Source organism: Pezoporus wallicus, unplaced genomic scaffold (genome assembly GCF_028554395.1).
Source record: "Pezoporus wallicus isolate ANWC-B61680 ecotype Strahan unplaced genomic scaffold, APGP_CSIRO_Pwel_v1 contig_5116, whole genome shotgun sequence".
Lineage (NCBI taxonomy): Eukaryota > Metazoa > Chordata > Aves > Psittaciformes > Psittacidae > Pezoporus > Pezoporus wallicus.
This window is the reverse complement of record NW_026642000.1, coordinates 285,193-311,021: the sequence shown is the minus strand read 5'-3', so window position 1 is coordinate 311,021 and position 25,829 is coordinate 285,193. Positions and strand designations below refer to the sequence as shown.

Genomic DNA, 25,829 nt, shown 5'->3' with positions numbered 1-25,829 from the left:
CTGCAGGTTTGCCTACCCAAGGCCTCATCTGACAAACAAGAGTTCTTGATAAACTAACATCCCCTTTAGGTTAAATCCATGAATGAAGGCATGCAATTGAAAAGCAGGATACAGGAAAAGATCGATTCTGGGAAAAGACTGAGAATCACTACATCCATGGAAAAAGCCATTTTTCTGTATTCAACACAAGACCACCACACCAACTACAAACAGGCAATGAAACAGTCACATTCAAAGGATGCAAGGCTGCTTCCACTAACTTCTAGAATGCATCACATCCAATACAAAGTTAAAACTTTCACCCCTGATGCTTGCAAATTATTCCACCCTCTGCCACACACAGTATGAGGCAAGCCATCCTCAGAGTGGGAGGTCCTAAGTATGGAACACTCAAAGCTTCAGGCCAGCTCCGTGCATTCCTTTTGAGCACAGCTTTCAGAGACTCAGTGAAGCAAGACAGCTTTTGAATGTAACTACCCCTTAAGTGCCACAGCAACAGTCAGTGCCAAAGGAGAGGTGGTGTTTCAGCAAAACCAGTAAGTTTAGTGGTGTCCTAAGACATTTTGAGGACCTAAAGTTTGGAAAGCTAACCCAGCCACCCTTACACAAATAGTGCCATTTTGATACTTCGGGATGTTTTCACTACTACATCACAGTTTTTCACTTCTCTCAGCTTCTCAACTTTACATTCTGAATATTGATATCAAATCACAGAAGCCATTTTATCTTATTTGAGGAAACAATTCGAAGCAAATGAAGTACCTCCTCCACCAACTCAATCCACTAATCCTATTTATACTTAGATCTTACAGCTGCAAAGAGAACACATCAAATACTCCGCAACACATTGCTATAATACGGGCTCTAGGCAGACGAGTCACTTCTGCTGCATGTAAAGAAAACAGAATAAAATGTAGAGCAGCCATCAAAGTCTTCTGACGGGATAGTACAATTTTTAGCTCTTTCTCCAGACTTAAGCCTCAGTGTATCTGCCTCAGTACTCAGGACCCCAGCTATCTGCTACATAGCAGTGTCACTGGCTATAAACATCAAAGTATGTGAAAGTGTCTATTCATTAGTTTAAAAATCTGCTGTACCAGATGACACTCTCAACATTAATTCAATTAATACTGAATTAGTATTGATTTTAAGCTGGAAATAGTTTTAGCTTATTATCTCTGCTATTGCAAGGTTTTTACAGGGCATGGGGAAATGAACCACCACATACATAATTAACTATTGTAAAACCAAGTTGAGAGAAGTGAGAATAAAGTAAACTACAGCTAAATGCATTCTGAAAGACCGAGAATACAGTAGGATAATCAGGTGTTTTATAACTGCTGTTGTAAGAGCAGTCAAGTTCACCACTTCCCCCACCCTGAACACAGCAAGGAGTAGCCTACTGCTATGCACACTCCTAAATGCACTATGAATAGCATAAGCTCACATACATCCACTACACTTCCATCAGAAAAATCTGAAACAACGGAGTACAAGAACATACTGAACAGAGATGTTCCTCCTCAAACTGTTTATCATTATGCGATAGTATTTCTAGTTGTACAACTTAGGCATTGCAATAGATTCTAATATCAAGAAATGGTGTTATACATATTCTGACGAGGCATGACAAGACCACACCAACTACAAACGGGCAATGAAACAGTCACATTCAATGGATGCAAGGCAGAATCCTTTGGTTTTGTAACCTGGCACGCTGGAGTTTGTACAGACGCATCAAGGTAAAGGAGCAGAGTATCTAAACAAAGGGTAAAACATGAAGCATAGCTAAATATGGCAGAAATTGAAGCAATTGAGATATTGGACAAGCAGATTCATTCCTGTTTGTCCCTTAAGTTCTTCATTAACATGCTTATTTATAACCCTTATCCATATAGCAGCAAGCCACTGGAGGTCAGGGCACAGTTCTATACTAACACTGCTCAAACCAAACTAAAAAAAAAGTAAGATGGTGGTAATCAGATGACACTTTCCATCTTCCCAAAATAAGAGATCTGCATTTTACTATATCCTACACGCAACTTCATGTACAGTTTTCTTTATTTAACTTCTCTACAGAAAATCCTTTAATCACAGAGGACAACAGGATTTCCTGTGAACTAAGAGGCTGATTTAGTATGATGCAAGGTTTTTTAGCCACATCTAAAGCCTGACTGAGAACACAGTTGTCACAGAAATTAACTTCCACTCAGGAGAAGACTTAGATTTCTTTTGATCACCTTCCACATCTCCTTCTATCTTTCGATCAGATCATTCTGATACAGGGAAATACATGCCTAACTCAACTTTTAGTAGAGATGGCTTCTACTTGAATAGTCAAATGTTCTCAAAAATGCTCACTGAACAGATACCTAAAGAAAAGTGGATACTCCTCCAGCCTCTGAGAACAGCCTGCTTTTGCAAGTGAGGCCACTTAAGAGCAGGTTACCAATTCTGAAGGGAACAGTCATTCTACCTAATAGCTTCTCTGCCAAATTAGTACAGCTTTTCACAGAAAATTACCTTGTTAACACACTGCCATTTAGCAGCAAATGCTCAACATTTTCATATTAGAAGACAGAATTCCTTAACAGACTGGATATTCTTTAAGACCTTTAATACAAATTGAAATTACATTTCAAAACTCCTGTGCTTTTAAATTTCAAGCCACACTGAGAATTACAAACCTTGGACTGTAATTCTGGAACTTGTGTTCACTGAAACAGCTTTTCTCCTGATATCTATAAATGTTTAGCAACTGTTTACTCCTGAAGACAACTCATCACTAAAATTTAATTCTAGACATTTATTACTGCTCCAACAATAGCTTAACAGCTGAACATTAACAGTGGTCTCCTTGAGGATGCAGGTACATATTTATACTGTAGAAATTCACATGTATGTCTTTTTCCAATTTAAATTTGGTACATAAAACAGTTCTCTGATGTAGGGATTGGAGCACCTCTGGCAAGAGGATAGGCTGAGGGTGCTGGTATTGTTTAACCTGGAGAATAGAAGGACTGGGGGTGGGCAACCTTATCAATGTACATAAATACTTAACAGGAAGAAATAAAGACTGAGCCTGACTCTTCTCAGTGCTGCCCACTGGAAGGACAAAAGAGGCAATGGGCACAAACTGAAACAGTTTCTTCTGTAAGTAGTCCAACACTGGCACAGGTACTCCCTAGATGTTGTACAGTCTGCATTCCCAGAAATAAATGAAAATTGGCAAACACATGGTCATTAGTGGCCTGCTCTACTTGACCCTGCTTTGAGCAGGCCAACTAGCTAATCTCCAGAGGTCCCCGTCTCTGGAGTGGGGCAGAGTTTGCCTGAGATGATGCTCCACAGATCAATATTGATTAAATCCTCTAATGAGCAGAAAAAAAACATCTGTTTGGTAACATCATGCAGTGACAACAACAGTGTCCTAACTAAAAGATGCATAAAACTGGCAATTATAAAAGTACACAACTAAAAAAATACATCTGTTACTATTTATATAACAGAACAAAATTGTTGCAAAGGAAGCAGCAAGTGGGAACTTCTCAGAAGAGTCAACCACAGCTGAATATAATTGCTTAAATACATTATAAAGCAAGCAATCGGCTAGCTAACCTTGCATTTTCTGAGGAGGAAGCTCTCACCTCAGCCAGGCAAATACTGCATCTTTCTTTTAATCTGGTTTCTCTGTAGCTAACACTCAGTCTGCATCACCCTGCATGGTCAAGCAGACCAACTGGCCAACAAGGAGGGGCAACTCAAAACCACATGCAATATGCTCTGGGAAGACACTCCTGGATTCAGGGCAACAGAGGCAATACCACCATTTCTAGCTACCTTCAATTTATATGTGGGGGTCTGTAGCAGTAGCCTCTGAGGAGAGACCTGTACTGCTCTGTGCTGGACACAGCTGTATCCAACAGCCATCTCCAACAGACCCACGCAGCTGAGGACACAGCTGAGCCCCTCAGCCAAAATGGGGGCACCTCTGGGAAAACACAGGTAAACATGTTACAAAATGCTGCACAGCAGCTGTGACAGGGGTGAGAAAAGGATGAGAAACAGCCCTGCAGACTCCAAGGTCAGTGGAACAGGAGGAAGAGGAGCTCCAGGTGCCAGAACACAGATTCCCCTGCAGCCCATGCTGAAGACCACAGTGGAGCAAATACCCACAAGCAGCCTATGGGGGACTCCACACAGGTTGCATGCCCTGGATTAAGCTGCAGACCACAGAAAAGAGCCCATGCAACAGCAGGCTCCTGGTAGGAGCTGCAGCCCCGCAAGGACCCACGGTGGGGCAGCCTGTTCCTGAAGGACTGCATCCTAGAGACCCATCTTCTTGAAAGACTATCCCATGGAAAGGGCCTATGCAAGAGCAGGAGAACAGTGTGGGGATGAAAGAGCAGCAGAGAAGAACTGTTACAGACTCCCATTCCTATGAGGAAGACTCATGTTTTTCTTTGAAAGACACATTTAAAAAGCAGCACTTCAGGCTCTACCACTCCATCATTTTTGCAAGGTTTCTTTTTGAAGAATAAGCATGCTTAGCAGCTCTATTTAGTAACACTTTAGAAATGATGTGCTTAGGATAGAGATATGGGAAGACCAAATATACCGAAGCTTTTTGTTTACATTAATAGATTTTAAAATAAATGCATGAGGAAAAGGCTTCACCAAGAATGCATCAGAGAAATTAAGTGAAACAAGATTAACATATTACATAACATACTCCATAAGTATATTACCAGACTGCATTCAGGTCATGAAGGTCCAAGCTATCCTCAGCTTGCATTTTAAGAACTGGGTATTCTATAACTTGACTTGCTCATTTCTCTCCCAAGGCTACTAGAAAATCTTTAAAATCTGAATGCAAGCAAACTAGCAATCTGCTATCTGAAACTAAGTAAGTTTGCACGTGTTTGTGTACCCTCAGCTCTAAGAGCTCTCAAAGGAAACAACAGCTCCTAACAGAAGCAATGCTAGAAATCCTCTCATCATAAGTATTAGCATGACATTATACAGGATATGTTACTTGGTGCATTCATATCCACATTCCCAGAACACAGAGCTAATTAAAAGAGCAGTCACAACAAGTGGATCTATTAAGGCTCTAATCCACCTTGACTAAGCTGAAAGGCAAATGCACAGAGCAGCAGAAACTGTTGAGAAACAGAACACCAGAAGCACACTTACCTAAATGCAAGAAATCTGAGCTGGAAGAAGGAGGAAATGAACTGTGTGCAGAAGGAACTGTACTAGATGTAGATGTTGAAGCTGGATGAAGGAAGTCTCCAAAGAGGTCTGGACCAGACAAGGCTTGATTGCCTGAACTTGATGACATTGTGAATGGGTCAAAAGGATCAGCTAAAAAATAAGGGGGGGGGGAAACAAAAAAACAAAAACAAAAACAAAACAAATTTTAGAACAAAGTTGATAAAGCCTCAGTCCTCTGGGGGCACACAAAGATTAGAGCTTATGCTGATAACTGCAGCAGCTTTCTGAGAATCTTTCATGGTAGTTACCACCTATCCCCTTCCTTTAGACATTCGTACTTCCATGTTGATACAAGTAGTATTTTAGCCATGTACAATATGCACAGCTATGTCTTCAAACACAAATCCTTACCAAGACTGCATACATTCAATAACATTATTAATTTCATCCATGTAAGACACCTTAAGTGAGCAATCAGCTGCATAAAATAGAAGAATTACGTTTGTTAAATGTTCTATAATGTCAAATCTCTGGAGAGTTTAAACAAAACAGACTACTAAACTACTAAAAAGTATATTAAGTAAAACATTCATACTACCATTTTGACTCAAAGGCATTGGTGACTCTGGGGCAGAAAGCACGTCAACCCAAGACTGAAAACCAACAGAAGCAAGGCTTTCAACAGGTCTCTAGTGATCACAGTGAAGAAAAAAAGCGATTGGAAGAGTATTTATAGTATGGGGCAACATGTGACAGTCAGCTGGAATTATGGCTTGTGATCCTCCCGTTTCTGCTGCCCCCTAGGGTCAAAATCGTCAAGAGCCCAGGGACTCTTGCCAGATTCACTCAGATGCTGAAGAGAAGGAATAATCCTGCCACAACGCACTAGCACATCCAGGGGTGATAACCACATTGTCCAAGACTCAGTATCACTTCAAAAAAAACAAACCCTGAATTGACATCGAGCTATCTACTCTGGCATTGCATGTACATAAAACCTCAAGTACAAGTTTGATGTGAAAATGAAAATACCACAGTGGCCAAATATTCTTACTTCTGTATCTTTTATCCAATTCAAAAGTAGTTAGATACATACAGGACTGCTGTCCAGGTGTTTCAAAGAAAAAAAAAAGCCATAAGGCTTCACTTACAGACTTTTGCTTATGTAAAAAAAAGGTAAATTGATTTCACATAGATCACAGTGATGAAAATCAATACTGAACTGCTTCAAAAGAAAGTAATATTTTAAATAACGTAAATTGTCTACAAAAATACTCTTCAGGTGTATGTAGGTTAAAGCTTTTACACCAAATAAATTATCTAATTATCTTTGTGCAAATAAACTAAACCTTGGAAGTTTCATAGATTCTTTGACTAATATCCTCCAAATCTGTTCAATGCAGGCAGAGAATTGCTACTCCCAAAAGTTTAGTCATGTGACAATGACCCAGCTATCCATTGGCAAGAGGAACAGAACCTCTAAAGTAAAACATCTTGTTTTAAATGCCAAGTACCTAGCAGTGTGTAACATTCTCTTTCAGGTATAAACCTGCAAACATTATCAGCAAATCCAGCAAGAAAACGCTTTCTAGCAGTATGCTACTGGTCTGAGCAGTAACCTACACAATTTCCAGCTCCCTAGCAGTCTTAAATGATTAACACTCAAAAATCCCACACAGATGCTTGACTTAAGCAGCACAGCTCTGTACTACATCTAATGCTATTGCTTATATAAAGTGCAAGAAAGCAGTAATTCATTAGAATTATATTCCTTAGCAAGAGAAGTTATTTCCTTATGGATTTAGAAGAGAATCTGGCATGTGATGTTTGTATGGAAATTGTTTAAGAATACTGAATCTCTTTTAAATTCAAAATTTGATTCTTTTCTGTTTACATGGTTTACAGCTGATATTGGCAACATAACAAAACACCCAGATAATATACAGCCATTTCTCTCCTTTACACAGTAGAAGCATCTATTCTATGCAGATTCTTGCTACAGACGCATATGTCTTCACTGTACCAACCAAAACACAAGACTCATTTTCTAAGCACAATGTAAGCAGCAGTTTTCACCTGCTGGCCAGCCAGAGTAGTAATGTTAAATTTACCTACCTGAAGGTAAGGCTGTTGCTGAAGATGTACCCTGAGTAGCAGTTGGACACTGACTGCTGAAAAAGAAATCTGTTCCTTGTCCAAGAAGATCCCCAGTGGGCTCTTGTGATGCATTACCCACAAACAGATTGTTCAATAAGTCCGCATTACTCGATGAAGAATTTGTTTCTGAGACAGGTTGTTTCTGTTGTAGTGAAATATCAGAGTCTAGTCCCAGTAAGTCTACATTTTCTTCAGGAAGAGATTTTTGTATTGGTGCAGATGGAGCTTCAAAATTGGCTTCAAAAAGCAACTCTCCTTCTGGAGTAATAGAGTCTTTTTCCTCAACGCTTACTGCACTTTCTTCACTTGGAAATGTAGGGAATTCTTCATCTGAAGGCCCACTCTCCTCCCTACCATCAGACAGCTGAACAAAATCGTTTTTAGATGAACTGTCCTCTATTCCACTTTCTGGACTTTTCCCTTCTTGAATAGAAAGAAATAACATCTTTAGATTACCAGGATTCTTCTGCCAACTAGAATAAGCACAGACTTAAATGGTAAGATCATATGAGGTCAATCCTTAATTAATTAAAGCTCACAAAAGAATTGATAAAAAATTAACTGATGCCTACCACCTCTTCGTACAGGGCAGGCAAGCGGCAGCTCACTATCATATTTGCTACTCTGCAAGGGCAGGTATTGCAGATTTTTTCAAAATAAAACTGACTTCAACATTCATCTCAGAACACCTTACCACTTACGGCTTAGAAGATTAGTCACTAACTGCTGCTTTACTCAGTAACAGCATTCAATGACAGCATAAGCATTTACTGATGTTTTTGCCATCAAAGCAGAACCCAGAAGGAAGGCTTACACACACACACGATAAAGTTATGCTATCTCAGTCCATACACACTGATACAGAGCCCACTGGTTAGTCTACTTTTCCTGTTCCTCAACCACTGTAGAGTGGAGCTGTGGCAATACAAAGGCTTCCTTGCAGACTTTTAAGGTTAAGATTACTGCAGAAAAAGAAAAATTCAGCTTGGCATTTAAATTACACACAATACCAAAAAACTGCTACTTGCTGTTTATCCTAGCGGAGTGGAATGGCCACCTGCAAACCTGCAGAGCTCACTCTTAAAATAGCTTTTTCTCATGTTCTGCTGAAATAGTGACTTTTGCTGCATAAGAAGGCTTAAGCACTCACTGGAAGGTGTACAAGACAACGATACACCAGATAGTTACTTCAGAAGAAAACAGGTACCTTTCCAGTCCAGAGAATGAAAGAAATTATTTGCATCGGTACTACTGCTCTGTGGGGATTCTGTATCAGTAGGTGCACTTTCTGAAGATTGCTCTAGCTGAGATGCTTCTGCTTCATATTGTGCAGTTGAACCTGGTTGTCTAGGCAGCTCCGGTTTCCCTGTAACACAGATTTTAAGCCAAACCCTTACACAGAAACTTCTAAAACTCAATCCTGGTCCTAGGAGTTGGCTAGACTACAGCAAGACAACTGTCTCAAAGTATCCACTGCTCTGCAAAGCGGAAGTCATGCTCCCAGAGCCTATTTGAAATTAGCAATTGACTTTGTTTCAACTTAAAAGCTGGTGAGACCATAACAACAGCATTTAATTAAATCAGACTCACAGAAAAACACTGAAATATTTTATTTACAGGTTTGCAGGGAAATGTAATTAACACCTCACTTGTACCAACTTTCCCCTAAAATATGCAAGAGCTATGAACAATGTCTGCAATAAGGAACAGAATATCAGAAAAGAGCAAATGCAGCTATAGGGAGACCCCAGAGTATATAGCCAGAGAAGAACACGGAGCGATTAACTACTCCCTATGTTTCTTATTTTACTGAGATCAGATATTAAGCGACTCTTGTGCAAAACTGAGTTGTGTTGAGTTACATACTACTGTACCACCTCTCAAGAAGAAGGCTTCCTCATGGCAAGTAGGAAGACTCCCTAAATTAGTAAGTGTACAACCACTCTTTGAAAAGAATAGAATGAATACCTGGGAGAAAATTACTTGTCTAAATCTAAACTGGTAGAACACTTCACCTTCCTTTCACAAACTCAGCTATCGTTTACAGAGATGCTGAAAAATATAGTCTGCCTTAGAACACAGATATGAACGTTCATGAGTAATGAACTAGTACAAATTCAATTTTAATAAGGCAAGTTTTATAAAACCTGTTCACAGCACTTGCTCTTCTCCTATTCCCTTCCCTCCAGTTTTAAGAAGTATTTTCAGTGGAATTTGAAACTCTTATATTTCATTTATAAATCAGAAAATGGAAGTCACTTAAAAATAAGATTCATTTTTAGAGATCTGCATTATCAGTGAAACATCTTTAGTAAGAAATTTTTTTACATCTCTATAAACTTAGTTAAATAGAAAATCACCTAAATCATAATATGAACCATACATATGATTCTAAAAAAGCATGTAAGAGCAGCAACCCACCTTGTAGCAAAAAAAGTGTAATTAAGATGTATCATATTAAGGGGCAGAAAGTAAGAGCTCACATATGGTATACTAAAATCACTACAGTAATCTCCATCATGCTTTTTATTCTGGAAGCAAAGATAAGGTTTAAGGGCCTTAAAGGAAATGTCAAAGCTAATTACTGATACCAGGAGAAGAAAGATACTGAACAATATTAACTGGAATTAATGAAGGCATCTACAAATGAATCACAGAATATGTAGTATTAAAAAAAAAACAACAAAAGCACAAACATCTACTAGACCACATTAGACGAAGTTTAGAAACTGAATTACAGTATTACTTGGCTGTACATAAAGGCCTCGATAAAAACATTTTTAGTGAAGACCATTTGTGAGGAATGCTCAGATGATTTTAAGTGAAAAGACAACGGTGTCAGTTTAGCCAAATATAGCTCTTTCAAAACCTGGCTGTCACAATTTCATTTGCTACAGTCCCTGCCAGTGGCATATTCATAGCTTTAAAGCCAGCATATGTAGTGACAATGGAGGAAAGACAAAGATAATTATAATCCATTATTGAAAGATAATTCATACTCTTTCATACAATGCAAACTTTTAACTCCTATTTACAAAAAAAAAAAACCCACCTTTTAGAATTCTTTCACTTAAGAGAAAGATCAGAAATTAAATAAAACCCTTCAACACTAAGTACATGAAAATCTTTGTCATATTATCTAGTTTTTCAAGAGATTCATTACCAAATTTGGATAAAATTTCTTGCTGTTCCTCTCGGGTGGAGAAAAGGATCTTGGGATTCAGTCCCTTTATATTCATATTATCCCACAGTGGCTGTTCAGAGCTAGGTCTGTCTCTGGGCTCTACCTCTACTTCCAGATTGACTTGAAACAAATCAGGGTATTTTTCTTGTATGTCACAGGCATCCAGATCATACCTGCAAAGATGTATACAAGTAGATTGTTGATACTGACAGCTAACTTGATTAAACCCATGAAGTCCAAGAAAAAACTTCAAAAGAAAAAATAGTATAAGGCTTAAAACATACTGTATTTGTTTACTTTTTCCATATAGTTTAAATATTTTGGTAAAGAACTTTTTTTGTATCATGAACAAACCTTCAGTTTCCTTGGGGTAAGAAAACTGAAGAATCTTATTGCAGTCAAAGTCATCACTTTCTACACTGACTATATTCCTGCCCTGCCATATGTTGGCTTGGCAGGTCAAACAGTTAAATAAAAGCTCATCCAGTCTCCTACAGAAACATGTAGGCAGAAACATACTTGGCAAATTTCACTGTGGTGGCATTTCGGGGCACAAAACCTGTGTGGAACTGAATCTGAAACATCTTCATTGAAGCCATCTGTTGAAAACAAAAAATACAGGGAAACTATAAATACACATGAATAGTACACACAGTGTTGTGCCTTTAATATAACACAAAATACTTCCAGTATTAAAATATTTTAAACTGTTTGTTTTGCTGCTGTTTAATTCCATGTACATTTTATTGTGAGATTTAAATGCAGTTTATATAGATATATATATATCTATATACAGAATATAGATAAATCAATTACTACCATAAAGAAAGCAAAACAACTTGAAACCATATACATCTCATCACTAACCTCAACAGGCAACTGAAGTCTGTTAAATATTTCCAGACCCTGTTCTAGATGCTGAAACTGTGTGACCTTCATTACTTTTCTAAATAACATACATTCAGAAAAATATTAATCAAGAAATATATCACAGCACCTCCCATATGAAGACAGGCTGAGAAAGCTGGGGCAGTTCAGCTTGGAGAAGAGAAGGCTGTGTGGAGACCTCACAGCAGCCTTCCAGTATCTGAAGGGGGGCTATAAGGATGCTGGGGAGGGACTCTTCATTAGGGACTGTAGTGACAGGACAAGGGTAACGGGTTCAAACTTAAACAGAGGAAGCTCAGACTGGATATAAGGAAGAAATTCTTTACTGTGAGGGTACTGAGGCACTGGAATGGGTTGCCCAGGGAAGTTGTGAATGCTTCATTACTGGCAGTGTTCAAGGCCAGGTCTGACAGAGCCTTGGGTGACATGGTTTAGTGGGAGGTGTCCTTGCCCACGGCAGGGGGGTTGGAACTTGATGAACTTAAGGTCCTTTCCAACCCTAACTATTCTATGATTCTATATATAAAGGAGTCAATTTGGAACAGTTTTAACCACAGCACACTTAAAAGGACACTTCATAAGACATGCAAAGAGTTCGTGTTTGAAAACTCTCAAGTCAGCCATTCATCCCAGTCAGATAAGGCTTTTCCCAACTGATTCATTATAACCATTCAACTTCCCCAACTCTTTCTTCTGCTGACAAAAAAAGCTACTTTCTTAATGCCTAATCAGCATGCAAGAGTCCAGAAAATGCTACTGTAGAAGATTCACTTATCTCCTGGTCTTGCACAAATCCAAATTACAGCAAAATGATAAATCCACAATGTATTTGTTCCCTGTCTTTAGTACAACATGAGGAATAGTCTTGCCAGTCCTTAACAAAGCAAGTCATACAATAATAGTCTAGGAAATACAATATAATAAAACTAAACTATGGAAGCTTTCCTTGTAAATGAGCATTTACTGAACATCATAAGCAGAAGTCAAGTAACAGGCAGAGCGTTGCCAGCATGCTGAGGGAGGTGATCTTTCCCTTCTATCCAGCACTCATGAGGACACATCTCAAGTCTTGTACTGAGGAACCCAACACTGGACACAAGAGAGGCAAGGACACAGTGAAGAGAGTTTCTCTGATCCATTCATCCCTACCCTGACCTACAAATGAAAACCTGAACACCCTATTGAATCAGTTTTCTGCTATGCAAGACATTTCCTAGAAGACTAATCCTAACTAAATCTTCCCTGAACTGTGAGCAAGTTGGCAACATTCACAGTGCCCAGATCTAGGCTCTTAAGAGCAATATTGAAACGTGGTTGTTGATCTCCGTGACATTTCTGCGGAGAGGTTCAAGGGGCAATTTGAAGTATGTGAAACTAAGGACACATTGAATGTTGTTCCATCAAAGCACCAAACCAGGATCATCAAAAACACTATTGATGTATAATGTGTCATAGCATACAGATGACAAAATTCTAATCTTTTCCAATCAGTGACTAAATGGCAGAGAAACCACATGAAAGAAAACCTATTATCAGTGAAACTGAGGTTCCACCAGGAGTGTAAGCCAACTGATGAGCTTTCATCAGTTCTGTACCCTCCTCACTGATGACCTTGAAAAATGCACTAGTTATTTTTGTACATTAGAGAACCATTTCACTGAGCTTTCAGTTTTAAGGACCAGATTCTTCCAGAACATCCTAACACTCTGGGAACATTAAGGAAGTCTTGTACCTCTGCAACACAACAAAATACCTTCCTACAAAGTAGAAAAAGCATAGGGAAAACTATTCATTTCAGTAATAGCTGAAATGAATATGCTTGTTTGCGTCATGTGTATGGAAACTGTCTGAAGAACCTCTGGATCGATTTTCACAATGCCCCAGGTTAACCTAAACTTTGCACTACCCCTTCCTACCTTTTACATGGATCTCCAAGTTTAATTTGGGTTACTCATCTGGAGTAAAAAAAAAAAAAAAACACAACAAAACAACATATACCAACATGCTTCTTTTTTAGAAACTTGAAGACAGGCTTCATTAACAAGTTTTGTGATCTTGCAATTCATTTGCATCCACAGTTGAATTAAAAAAGGAAACATGCATTCTCACTAGGAGAACAAAAACCAGTAAGAAAATCAGCTATAAAAAAATTCAACCTAGCTCTAGAAATAAGAGTGCAAAGATTAGATAGACTACAAGGAGTACAAATCCAAATGGATTTTTCTAACCTATTTATTACAGACAGTCCCTGGAATTTTACTTCTGAGCGGCGTTTTTGTTTTGGTTGCAGTTTGTATGAACGGAATTAAAAAATTATTGTTGTGCAACTTAACATATAACAAACAATGCCTCAAAAAATGGCTAGAGTCTTTCCATGCAAGTATAATAAACTATCACTACTGAAGTAATTTCCAGAAATGCTTATGAAAGCATCTACTTGCAGAGCACTAAGGACAGACATACTTATTAGGCTTGAAAAGGCTGAATTCCTAAGTAGGTTAAAACCTCACATATTTCTTCGGACAAAGAAAAGCAAATAAATCCATGTCCTTAATGATATCATAAATACAAGTATGATATAAAACTGCAACTAGAAAAAGCAAATCCTTCACATAGGCTGTTAAAATTAATTATTACCTTGGCTTGAAGTCGGCCTCCTAGTGTTGACCTGGCATGATAGATCACAATGAGAACATCTCCCTGGACTGTTATACCTAGTGGAATTACTGCTTTCCCATCTTCAATTTTAAACTCCCTGAAGAAAAGACACAGAAACAGTTAATTTCATTTAACAAGAAAACCAGTACGTCTCACCTTATGTTTAGTTTGGTTTACCTAAGGCCCTCAATATCAACCCATAAAAATCTGCTTCAGTTAAGAATTAGCTCTAAATGATTAAAACTTAAAAGCTGCTCCAAAAATAACAACATTAACAGCTGCTTACAGCAGAGCAACAGAGAAATTTATACCAGTAGTTCTCAAATCAAATACAGGAGAAATATCTTCAAGGATTGCTCAGAAATGCAAGAGACAGGATAGTATAAAGAAAGCTGTTACAAAGAAAGATGCAGAGAAAAACTGTAGCTGCACTAATGCTATGTCAGGAGCCCCACCAAGGGACAGTAGCAGAGAAAAATAAAAACACCCCACAACTGTTTCTGTTTCTGCTGTCTTCAAATTAACTAAATTCCATAAAGGGCTTGGATTTTTAGGAACCCTAGAAGAACCTTGGTATTCTCTCATCTTTCCTCTGCTTATTACTATCTACACCTAGTACTGCTAGTACCATTTGAAATTCCTGGGTTCTATTAATATAGAACCCATTTTCAGTAGCAGACTTCAGAGCTGTACAGAGACTAATGAGCACACCCCTTGCAGCTACCATGCCTGGGGGACCCTTACTGTTTCCATGATTAAGGCATGATGTTCACTCAGTACATGTACACCAGGGATCTACCTTCCTAGTTCATACAATGTGGAGTAAGAAGAAAGGTCTTGCTCACCTCTGCCTCCCAGTGCCCACTATGCCACCCATCTTCATTCAGGTGGCATCCATTCCTGCACTTTCTGCAGGAATAGGTCCATGCTATTATAACCACATTGTCTCTTCCCCATGATTTACCTTTCCATATCAGCTAAAGGGGACAGAGGAGATGTTCCATATATTAAAGAAGCTTTCTGCTCAACTGGCACACCCAAAATCATGCTTTCTTCTCACAGTAAGGCCTTCAGATTAAAGTTAGTCTACAAAAATGGAACACGCTGTTTCAGCACAAATTACAACTTGCACTTACTTCATTTTGTCATATTCCTGGGAGGTAGTGGTTACTCTCTCATCACCTACATAAACTTCACAAAAAGGCCTGCAACCATTACGCTGCTTACTGAAAAGAGGAACAGGAGTCATGATGATTGATCTGACCAGAATGGGCTTGCTGTGAGGAATAATGGGCTCTTCAGCCATCATATCACACATATATTCGATGTATCTGCCAAAACCAAAAGGTACTAATTTAGTCAGATAACCAAATTCTAAAATGGGTGAATTCCTGGTCAAGTTACTTTCAGTCATATCCAGCCACTGAGCACTAACAGATAACAATAGAACACTGGGAAAACTTAACAGCACTTCCAGCAAATTACATTCAAATTTTATAGAATTTCATGAAAATTAAATAGAAACATGGAGAAATATTTATGATCCCTAGCCAGCCTCAAAGTAAGGACAGAAACAGCTTCTGTCCAAAAGCCTGCATCATAACAGACATATACTGCCCAGAAAATTGAATACAGCACTTCATACAAACTCATCTGCATGTATGTCTCACCTTCGAAACAACTCCAGATACTGCCTTAGGTCTGTAGGTTGACATATATTCACTTGTGAAACAAACTATCTACTCTTTCCAAAAGCCTTAAAATACTGAACTAGGGGAAGTATTTATTTTTCCTTACACATCAGATCAAAGTTGCACAGTTCTGAAGTTAGTAAGTCAAAGCTTCCTATAGGCTTTAAGTTTATCCTCATTAGTAGAGGCTACCTTTCAGAGCACCCAGTAAACACACTCAAAGTAAATCTGTACAACAGCATAATGTTACCTATATTTAACTTATCTTTCTAAATCTAATTCTTTATGTAGTAGTCACCCTTACAATCAGAGTTCCTACCAAGACTTCACCATTTTAACATCGATCAAATTAAAACACAGAATCAGTTTAAAGCATTGTCAAAGTGTATGAAATCCCTTCTGCATGCACTCCTTTGAAAAGCAGGAGGCATTCCTACCCAAACAGAAAAAAGACTGGTCTTTTCACAGAGCTTGCAATGTTCTGACACAGTAAAACCTACTGTAAGTCTAGCAAATGTGGAATAAAGACAAAATCCTCTTTCACATGTGTAAGGCTTGAGATCATTCAAAAGCATCACATACTCTTGCTTTCATTCCTAACATTTCTTCACTACAGGCTATACTTGACCCACTTTTAATAAGAACATAATGGGTAACTTAAGGGCTCACAAAATTCAGAACTACTTTTGCTACTCATGATAGACCCATTTTTCCAAGTACTTAGCTATTCAAACACAGACACTATTGAAATAATATATCTTCCTAAAAAGCATCCTTTAAAAATAGTAGCATATTCACAACTGTGTAACTACTTGCTTCAATGGTATCCTACAGACTGCTACCATACCTTTTATGAGAAGGCCAAATGCCAGGAGGGCAGCGCTTCATACTGAACATATAAACCGCAGCTTCAGCAGTAGTGAAGAGACGACAAAAACACAGAAAAGAACAAACTACCACAGCGGATGCTGCTCTTCCATCCTACAAAAATAAAATAAAAACAAAAAACACCAAAAAAAGTTGTAACTCCTATTAAACCTAGGAAAAAAAAATTACAGAAGTTACTGAAGAACATTCTATCTCCTTATTCAATGTAACAAAGTCCAAGGTCTAGTGTGATCATTACATTTTAAGGCTGTATTTGAATGTGAAAAGTTTTATTGATTTCCACACCATACAAAAGGTACTACGTATCTGCTTGCTTAAATGTGAATAACTGCTTTAGCTTAGAACTATTTTTGTCTTCATGTTACTATCACTAATACACATCTTTAAGTTCGTTTCCTGAATACTACAAGAAACCCCAGTTCAGCACTGGTTTTGGTTGATAACCACGGACTTCTGCTACAGAAGAAGCCCTAAGATTCAGAAGAACTAACCCACACTAAACTCTTCAGTCTTCTGACTGTAACTGCCCAACATTAATGACTTGCCACAGACTAAGTGAAGGAAACAGGAACACTGAACTTCTTTCTGCAAGAACCATGGCTACACACATCTGAGACTACCCTTATGTTACATAAGAGACTGATGATTCAGAAGAGGTAAAGGCTGACAGAACAGGACCTCTCAAGGCGTTTTTGCTAGTTGTAAAGAACATGTTCTTTTTTGTAAATCATTTGTCATGTAAGTGTGGAGATGGGGAAGAAGAGATGGTTTTCTTCAACCATTTCTAGTATGTTTTCTTGAAAGCCAGGCTTCTATTCCAACCATTACTTAGATTAATGAAAAGAAGGTCTTCCAGACAGATATTTAAAAAGCAGTTCAGCAAGAGTATCACTACTGTAGCAAGCCCAATGATTTCCAGAAGTCACTAAACTAGTTTTTGATTCTATGGGCTGGAACCTGCTTTTCAGTTAAATGTCACACAGATGGAACACAAATATTGTCCCTACACTGAAACGTCTACACTTACGACAAAATATTAAATACGACACTGATCAGAATAACAAGCAGTGACCTATGTACACTTGCATTACACCACCACTTCCAAATTCAACCATCAGAGGGAGGGAAGAGAAGTCATTATACAAAGAGGTCAGCAAGCAAGTCACAGCAAACCCTTAGCAACTATGACATGAAGTCAGCCAAAAACCTCACATGAGTTTAAAGACTACCTTACAACCAGAAATGCAGGATTCAAAAAAAATCTCTCACACATTGGTAAACAAAACTGACGACAGAACCTTGCACTTCAGAAAGAAGCTTGATAAGTTGCAGAATGGGGGAAAAAGAAACACTCCCGGAGACAAGACAGTAAGAATTTACATTTTTCCCCACATGTTTTTACAAGGATGATGGATATTGGCTACAAAATCAAACAATCTTCAGGCACGAACAGTCCTTAAGGCAGAAAAAAAAAAAAACAATTATCAGAAAAATCTAGATTTTTGAGCATAAGTTTTGACCCAAAGCCTCAAAAAGCTAGAGGAGTTTTGTGTGTAAACTATTTTGAAAAGGAATAACCTTTAAGAAATAAAGTACCTTTCACAGTGTGTATATAATTATCTTAACTTGGTTCATTTAAACACAGGTCAAACAGTTACCTGAAGCACACTTAAAAGAGCTGCAGCATACTCAGTTGCAAGTCTTGGCCGTTAAGTTCCACTAAGATAATCTTGTACTCACACCTTCTTAAAGCTGGGCAAATTTTCAAGGATTTCCACCACTGCATGGCCCCAGATAATTACATAGAGCAAAGTTTTACTACAGATGTCCAAGAGTTACTCCAGTCTCTGCCATATGTGCTACAGTCTTGTGATATCAGTAGAACACAATGCCAGTTAAAACTGCCAGTCCAGAAAGACTTAACTGTAGCTGCAGTTGTTTTCAACTGCTTGTTTTCAACTGGATCACTCAAATTACAATGAAGTATCTAAACTCACTGTGCTACTGCAAACCTCTACAGGAGTGATTAAGAGATGAGGAAGCTCTACCTGATTCTGAATCAACAGTAGCTAGAAATGCAGTGTACACCCACCTGTCATTCATAAAGCATGAACAAAAAAGCAGAAGACTGAAATAACAGAGCTGATTCTCCCAAAGCCTACTTTGCTTTAGTCCCACCTATATAGTGCCTTCCATGCTACATGCAAGTAAGCATATAGCATGGAAGAAAATTTATTTAGTAAGCATGTAGCAAGGAGAAAATTTATGCAAACACCTTTCCTAAAAACACAGTAGGATGGAATCAAACCCAGGTGTCACAGTAAAGATAGCCAATAAAACTCACAAAATGAGTAGATACTAGCATCCTTATTCAAAATTTAAAGTATTGAGCAAAACATTTCAGACTTAATTTCTTACAAGGCAGTGCACAATGCAAACATTTTTCTGGTCTTGTTTCAGCCATAAATGCATGTTCTTGCATATGCTATAGAGATTCTGAAGATTTGGTGCTCGTCTTGCTGGCCAGCCACATTCAGAAACCTGCAGCAAGAGAGAAACAGAGGTGAGAGATTAGATCACGCAGTCACAAACATTTACATAGGATAAGCTGTGGGTATAAGAGGCGATTTTATAATTTAATGCCACCTTCAGGTAGAAATTAAGCAAGACATGCAAGAAAAGTAGTCTCACACTTTGTAGAACAAAGTGCAATATAATTCCAGTCCTGTCTATAATGTCCTGCACTAGGAGTATTAAGAACTCAGATTTCTTGTTCCAAAAAAAATTTCAGATAAAGATCTTTCAACATGTGTTAACATACTCTTAAGCAAAAAAGAAAACCAGAAAGACTTTGTTTGCCTTTACATTTGTCCTTTATTCAAAGGGCCTCAACAGTTAATATTCCTTCTGCAATTAGTACTACAAAACATTATCAAATAATCATCTTTACTACTGAGAGTCTATATTCTTAAAATCATAGTCCAGTAAGAATGCAGTATATGAGGGTTACTCTGAGATTAATTACCTGAATCAATTATCACAAAAGATTCTCATCTGGATTATTTTTGTGCCAAGCTGACAAAAAAAAGACTGAAAGAAAGTCTGACCTACAAAGTCCCCTACAGTTTCACTGTATTCTAGTATTTTAATTTAGAAAAAAAAATGCTTAAGTTGAGCATTCTTTTGTCAGTGAAAGCTTAAGCAAAGTCATCACTAAATAAATAAAAGCTAAGGCTTTTATTTATTTTATTCTTATATTCCAGTTCCCTACAGGATTCAATGTGGGCTTCAGTACATCTCAAATATTACAACAGCAGTGAAAATCATATTGCAGCATTGCAGCTACAATCCAGCAAACAGTCTAGAAAAGCAGGTGTATCCAAAAAAGAAAAAAAAAAACGGACTTTTTCTGATTTACCCTTCACCTTCCACTCAAATGCTACTTTTGTTAAAAGATGTGTACCATACAACACTACCTCTATAAACAACCTGTTCCAAGCAGGACTCAAAACTAGCAAAGATGACTTCAAAACTACCATTAGTTTAGGTTAAAGAAATCTGTAAAAGTTACATACAGATAACATACAGCAAGAAAACATAGTTTCATAAATACCCACTAAAAAAAAGTATCAGAGTTAAGAAGATCAGAAGCTGGTCTCCTCTGATAAAGTTTAAGTCTTGCCATAATCATCTTTTGCAGGCACTAGAGAAAAACTAAGCTTCCTTAGCTTCCTACACGGCTGCTGTCACTCAGCACTGATAATGAATTCAAGTCAGTATTGTTCACTGTGCACCTGAATTAAATAGATTGATAGCAAAAATTTCCCCAATACATTTAAAGACTGGTTTTCAAGTAAAATAGCTGCTTTTGTCTTCCATTTAAAAAAAAACGGTTTTGTAGGAATTCACTAAATACTCCTAGCCAATAAAGTAGACAGGAACTTATAATGTTTTGACAAGTTATGAACTACTATTACTTCCCAGCAAAATAAAGATCAAAGACAAAATTAATGACAAATACAGACCAGAACAGTCCAAGACCACTGGTTGATTTAGCTTTGCTCCTATTAACCACTCACAGTCCCAATACATCAGGAATATCAGTGTACAGGCACCTCAGACTTGCACTGCATAACCAAAAAGTTATCCCTAGGGTAAATGATCTCCCAGTTACAGAATTTATCATTCCATAAACAGAGATCGATACCTTTGTATGATGAGGAATAAATCAGTTCACTGTCAGCCTTGGTAGACTTTCCAGTAATCTAGAGCTAAAAAGTACCGCTGAAGCTTATGTTTTGAGGTACCTGCTCCAAATGAATTATACAGGAGGTTTACAAGGAAAAACAAAGGAATAAGAAGGAATGACAAGCACTAGAGAGAATACATTAAACATACCTCAGCCTGACAGTTTAAGTGAACTTGGATAACCTAAGTAATGCTAAGGATTACTCTGCAGGATAAGACCCAAAAGGGGTTCCCTGTGATAAATAATGTTTCTAGACTCTCCTCTGGGGAGTCAGTATTTGCAGGGAAGGGTTATGATCACTACAGAGTATTTAAGGTGAGGTTTAATGTGTCCAGGTCTAGACAATTCACAACACAGTCTCCACTGTTGAGCTACTTACAAGTCAATTGAGGTGTACTTCGGAACAGACTCTGTCAGCACCTAACAGGTGGTCCTCACTACCCTGTTACTGAATTAGGCAGAGGTCTTCATTTTAGTATCAGAGAAATAGCCAGAAAGGCTTATGGAGGCTCAGCTAAGCTATACCAATATTTCAAGAAGTAGCAACAAGCAGTCAGATAGGGCTGAGCCATATGGGAGTCAAATGGTATGCAGAAAGAAACTGAGAAAGCCCAGTAAACACGTTCTGTATATCAGTCAAAGGAGTACCACTTTTGATAAAGGGAAACCTCTGGATTTAGAGGAGACTGACATTTTAGTAACATTTTCAGTTAAGTATTCTCCATTTAGGCCTGAAAAATGTCATGTTCTCAAAGATATTACTAGCCTAGGAAACATAGACTTTAGTCAGTAAGGTTAAAGATCAGTCTTTAATCAGTTAAGTTTAGACTGAAAGCAAAGGCAAGCAGATACAGATTATTCTTTACCTCATGTTTATACCTAATTCTTTTGTCATCTTTTTGATTATATAGGCTACTTTAACATATTTCACAATAAAAAACTGAATGCATAACCGAGACATTGTGTTGAAAAACCTTTTCCAGAAAAAAACAGTAACTATACAAACCCTATTATGGAACCTGGAAGGACGGTACGTTCTTGGAGAGAGATTGTACACAGCATAGTGGCCAGGATGTTTAGAGTCTAGACATAACCGCACATCTTCTATGTTATTTTTGATGGCAGATTCTACACCTTCAGCTGGAAAGGACATCACTGAAGACAGAACAACAAACACCAGATGAAGTACTCACTTTTTTCACACATTAAGAGCAACCAAATTATTCTTAAGACACACACAGTCATCATACCAGCAATTCTGGAAGTGATGTAAGATATATCCAAGTCTCCTTTTGCATAACTGAAACAGAACAAATTGAAGTTAACACCAGGAAATAATCCATTCAAGATGAAAGTCCAAGCCCCAGGTCTCTCAGGCTACACCCCCTTCCCACAAATGCTTCACTACTTTCATCTGAAGCTTGCTACCTCACACTTCAAGGCTTCCAAAACAGACATGTATTTGAACAGTTACTCATTTACATCAATTGCAACAAAACCACCTCTGGGGATTTTGTACAGATGCCTTCAATGCTTAACTCATTCCTCTTACTGATAAACATTCACTGTAGGTAACAGTATGAAAGTCCAATGAGGATGCATTAGCATCTTTAACAGAGTAAAACATTATCTTAAAACAAGGATTATTTGTTGAAACTTTACATGTTAAATTACGTAACTCTGGCGTGTTATTATCTGGCTCAGATGGCCATGCTGCCCATTTTCTGGATTTGATATGAACAGAGGATACCTGAATATCTGATCCTCATTTAACTCATTCCTCAAAAAATTCATTTCCAAAACTCCCACAGTGAGCAAGGCTTTGATCATTACTTAACTTTCTCATATAGTTGTGCACAGTTTTAAAGGGCAGCCTTTTTCACTCTCCCAGTGATTTTTTTTATATTTAGGTCCATTCCTTCCATTGTTACCTCATTCACATTATGCCAATAATTTATTAAGACCACAATAATGTTTGTTTATAGGGTATCCGCTATGTAGTAGGACAAAAAAAAGCTTGAGAAAAAGAATGAAGAGCCCCAGTGCAGGCCAATATTCTTAAGTACAATCACATAGACTCTTTGGCATAATCACAGAGGTCTGCACTCCTGATTGGCAAAGTAAAAACAAACCTCACCTACAGAATTTGGTTTAGACATCCCTATAATGCATGTTTAAGGAATGCAGAGGCACTAGCAAAGCACAACTTCTATAGCACTATGAAGTTTCAAGACACCGCTTGAAAGAGCAGACCTAAATACTGCACTCAAATTTTGAAACATATGCTTTGATTCCTTACTGCTTCCTACTAAAACTGAAGGAGGCTGGAGGGATTCAGTAAAAGATTATTGAATTTACAAGGATTGGGAGGATAATTTTAGATAAAGCAAGAACAATTGTTTTGAAAAACACATTAAACAGTATTTACTTAGAACGGCATAATCAGTGTCCTATCAACCAGTGACAACCCAAGGCCTCAAGGGAATTGAAATCACAAAAAAAAAAGGCAACCTTGGAAAATCTTGTATAAGGACGTAGACAAAATGGCCGAGTAACAACTATTTCAAAATTCTTCATCTTTGAAAGTACGTAACTTAATCATGTAGCTCAAGTGTAATGTTGTGGTAAACAAACTAATTAAGGCAGAAATTTACATTCACAGCTAATCAAGATTTCTTACTAAAATTAGTGATGAGCATAGTCCTTCATAAGACTGCAAAGTGTCAACCATTACTTGCCGCCTACACCCACCAGCTTCAAGCAAGAAAACATGCAGATGATTCTAACTATATCAACTATTTTTGATATAAAGAACCATCTAATACAATAGCCTGAGAACAAAGAACCATTATAACCTCAGTGTTACAGCACTGAAGATACGCAGCAACTAGAAGCAGAAGCACAGAATTAGTAAGAGCAAAAATCAACAATCCTCACACATTCCTTTGGGAACACATTCACATACTGACTTCTTACTAGCAACACCATTAAATTCAGACTTGCTTTTTACATTTATCCAAATTAAAATTATTAAGACCTTGGATCTCACCATACACACACTGCTGAAAAAGTAAAGCTTGGTATGTCTACATCAGAGCACAGCCAATTCAAGCTTGCTGTTTTGCAGAAAAAAATGTATGCCTGTAACAACTGGAAAAGCATCAGAATGCATAATTAAAATGTAGCTGCTAAACTGCAAAATCAGCAAAAGTCTCCTAAAACATGTGACCCCGTCCATAAATTACTATTCCTTGAACTTTACTTCAAAGCTATTTTAGTAAAAAGCTTGAACATCAGCTAAGCTACACTGGTTTTAGAGAAGTGTTTCATGTCAGACTGGTAACAGAGATTGCTTTAAGCAGCAGGAAGTTTAAAAAAAAAACAAAACAAAACAAAACCAACTGTGTTTATCAGTGTGTAACTGGTAAGCATTCCTACTTATTCAGTTACAACATTCCTGTAACTATAAATTAGAATAAGGTCTTTCGTTGACAGCAGAAATTTTATTTACTTAGTGATGTTGTTGGCAGGTGATAAGGGTAGAAGAACACAGAAACAAACCAAAAGACTGCATGGAGTATTTCTGGCTTGTAATCTATATGGAAAACAGTGTGCTTTTTAAAGCTCTAATTAACTCAAACACGAAAGTATTTTAGGATACCAATATTTAGTCACTTTTGTGATGATACCAGGTAACTTCATGGTATTCAGTGAGAAGTCCAGTGGGAAAACTAGCAAAGAAGATATGCTCATTTTTCAGACCAAATACCTTAACAAAATCAGAAGTTTTAATTAGATGTTGAAAACTTTTCACTGTGTTAATGGTTGGCATTATCAATCTTGCCAGAGAACAGCTGCACTAAATACCATAACTAATATTAAATAAAATCATTCCAGCAAATCAAATTAAAAATTCAATTAAAAGTAACAATTCACAAAATCAACTAGTTAGCATAAAGCACAAAATTCTACAATACTGCATCGTTACCTTGTGTTACTAACAGCGGAAGATGGGAAAGAATAAAGAATGACAGACGAAGCAGCAAAGCTACAGTGTAAGCACACAAACCACCTTAACTTAAATAATGCTCTAACACTAAGCAATCTTCCTCCAGATATCTCTACACTCACAAGATTAGAAAAATATCTATTCATTAGCTAAAAACCACAATTCTGCAGTTTAATTTTTAAAAGCCGGGAAGAAATACAGCACTGAAATCCACATCAACCCACTCCCAATTGGTTTTACTTCATAAAATTGAATTAATCATTCAACTACCTAAAGCAACACAAAGATCCATGAAATAAAGCATTAATGCAGCATCAAACCAGAAGCAAAATTACCTTAGAAGCAACAAAAGCTAGCAACAGAAGGCAGCCAATTGTTCCCTCGAGTGTTAGATCATCATCTCTTCAATGAAAGACACTGTTCCGACAAAGCAAAACAAGACTGATCCTAACTTTTGCATGCTGCTTTTCAACACCTGTGGAGACTGGATATTTAAAACATTTTGGTATGCTTTTTTGGCAGGGCATTTGTAACCTCTGTGGATGCAGACCTCAATAAGCATAAAAGCTGGTCATAGCAGCATCATAAACAAGATGAACAGAAGAGAGCTATGTTGAGGCCACATGGCTGCAGGCTGAGATATCAGGCACAAACAGGTACATCTACTGGAACAAACTTCCCTTTTACACAGATGCTACTCTGTCATATCAGGCCCCTTCACAGAGCAGTTCGTATTGGCTCTATGTGTGTATACACCCAGTACTTCCTTTTAAGTCAGTTTTTATCAAGAGAGGGCTAAACCTCTGCTGCTCTGTGCTCTTACATAGCTATAAACTGTTTCTGCCTAAACTAAATCTGTAACAAGAACTGCAACACCTGCAAGTGAGG

General features: G+C 37.8%; 1 protein-coding gene across 5 annotated transcripts in view; it reads right to left on the bottom strand.

Moving 5' to 3' along the window:
* Positions 1-25,829, bottom strand: part of GAK (cyclin G associated kinase) — a 71,208-nt gene that overhangs the window by 12,892 nt on the left and 32,487 nt on the right. For 3 of the 5 annotated variants that reach the window (XM_057426498.1, XM_057426502.1, XM_057426500.1), the window contains exons 12-22: positions 22,183-22,232; positions 21,939-22,087; positions 19,102-19,224; positions 16,643-16,776; positions 15,241-15,435; positions 14,084-14,201; positions 11,078-11,157; positions 10,538-10,731; positions 8,582-8,740; positions 7,333-7,797; positions 5,197-5,367 (exon numbers count right to left, since the gene is read on the bottom strand). In XM_057426498.1, the coding sequence (XP_057282481.1) occupies positions 5,197-5,367; positions 7,333-7,797; positions 8,582-8,740; positions 10,538-10,731; positions 11,078-11,157; positions 14,084-14,201; positions 15,241-15,435; positions 16,643-16,776; positions 19,102-19,224; positions 21,939-22,087; positions 22,183-22,232 (1,838 nt within the window). The remainder of the gene's footprint in view (positions 1-5,196; positions 5,368-7,332; positions 7,798-8,581; positions 8,741-10,537; positions 10,732-11,077; positions 11,158-14,083; positions 14,202-15,240; positions 15,436-16,642; positions 16,777-19,101; positions 19,225-21,938; positions 22,088-22,182; positions 22,233-25,829) is intronic. The other 2 variants (XM_057426499.1, XM_057426501.1) reach the window with 1 other exon arrangement.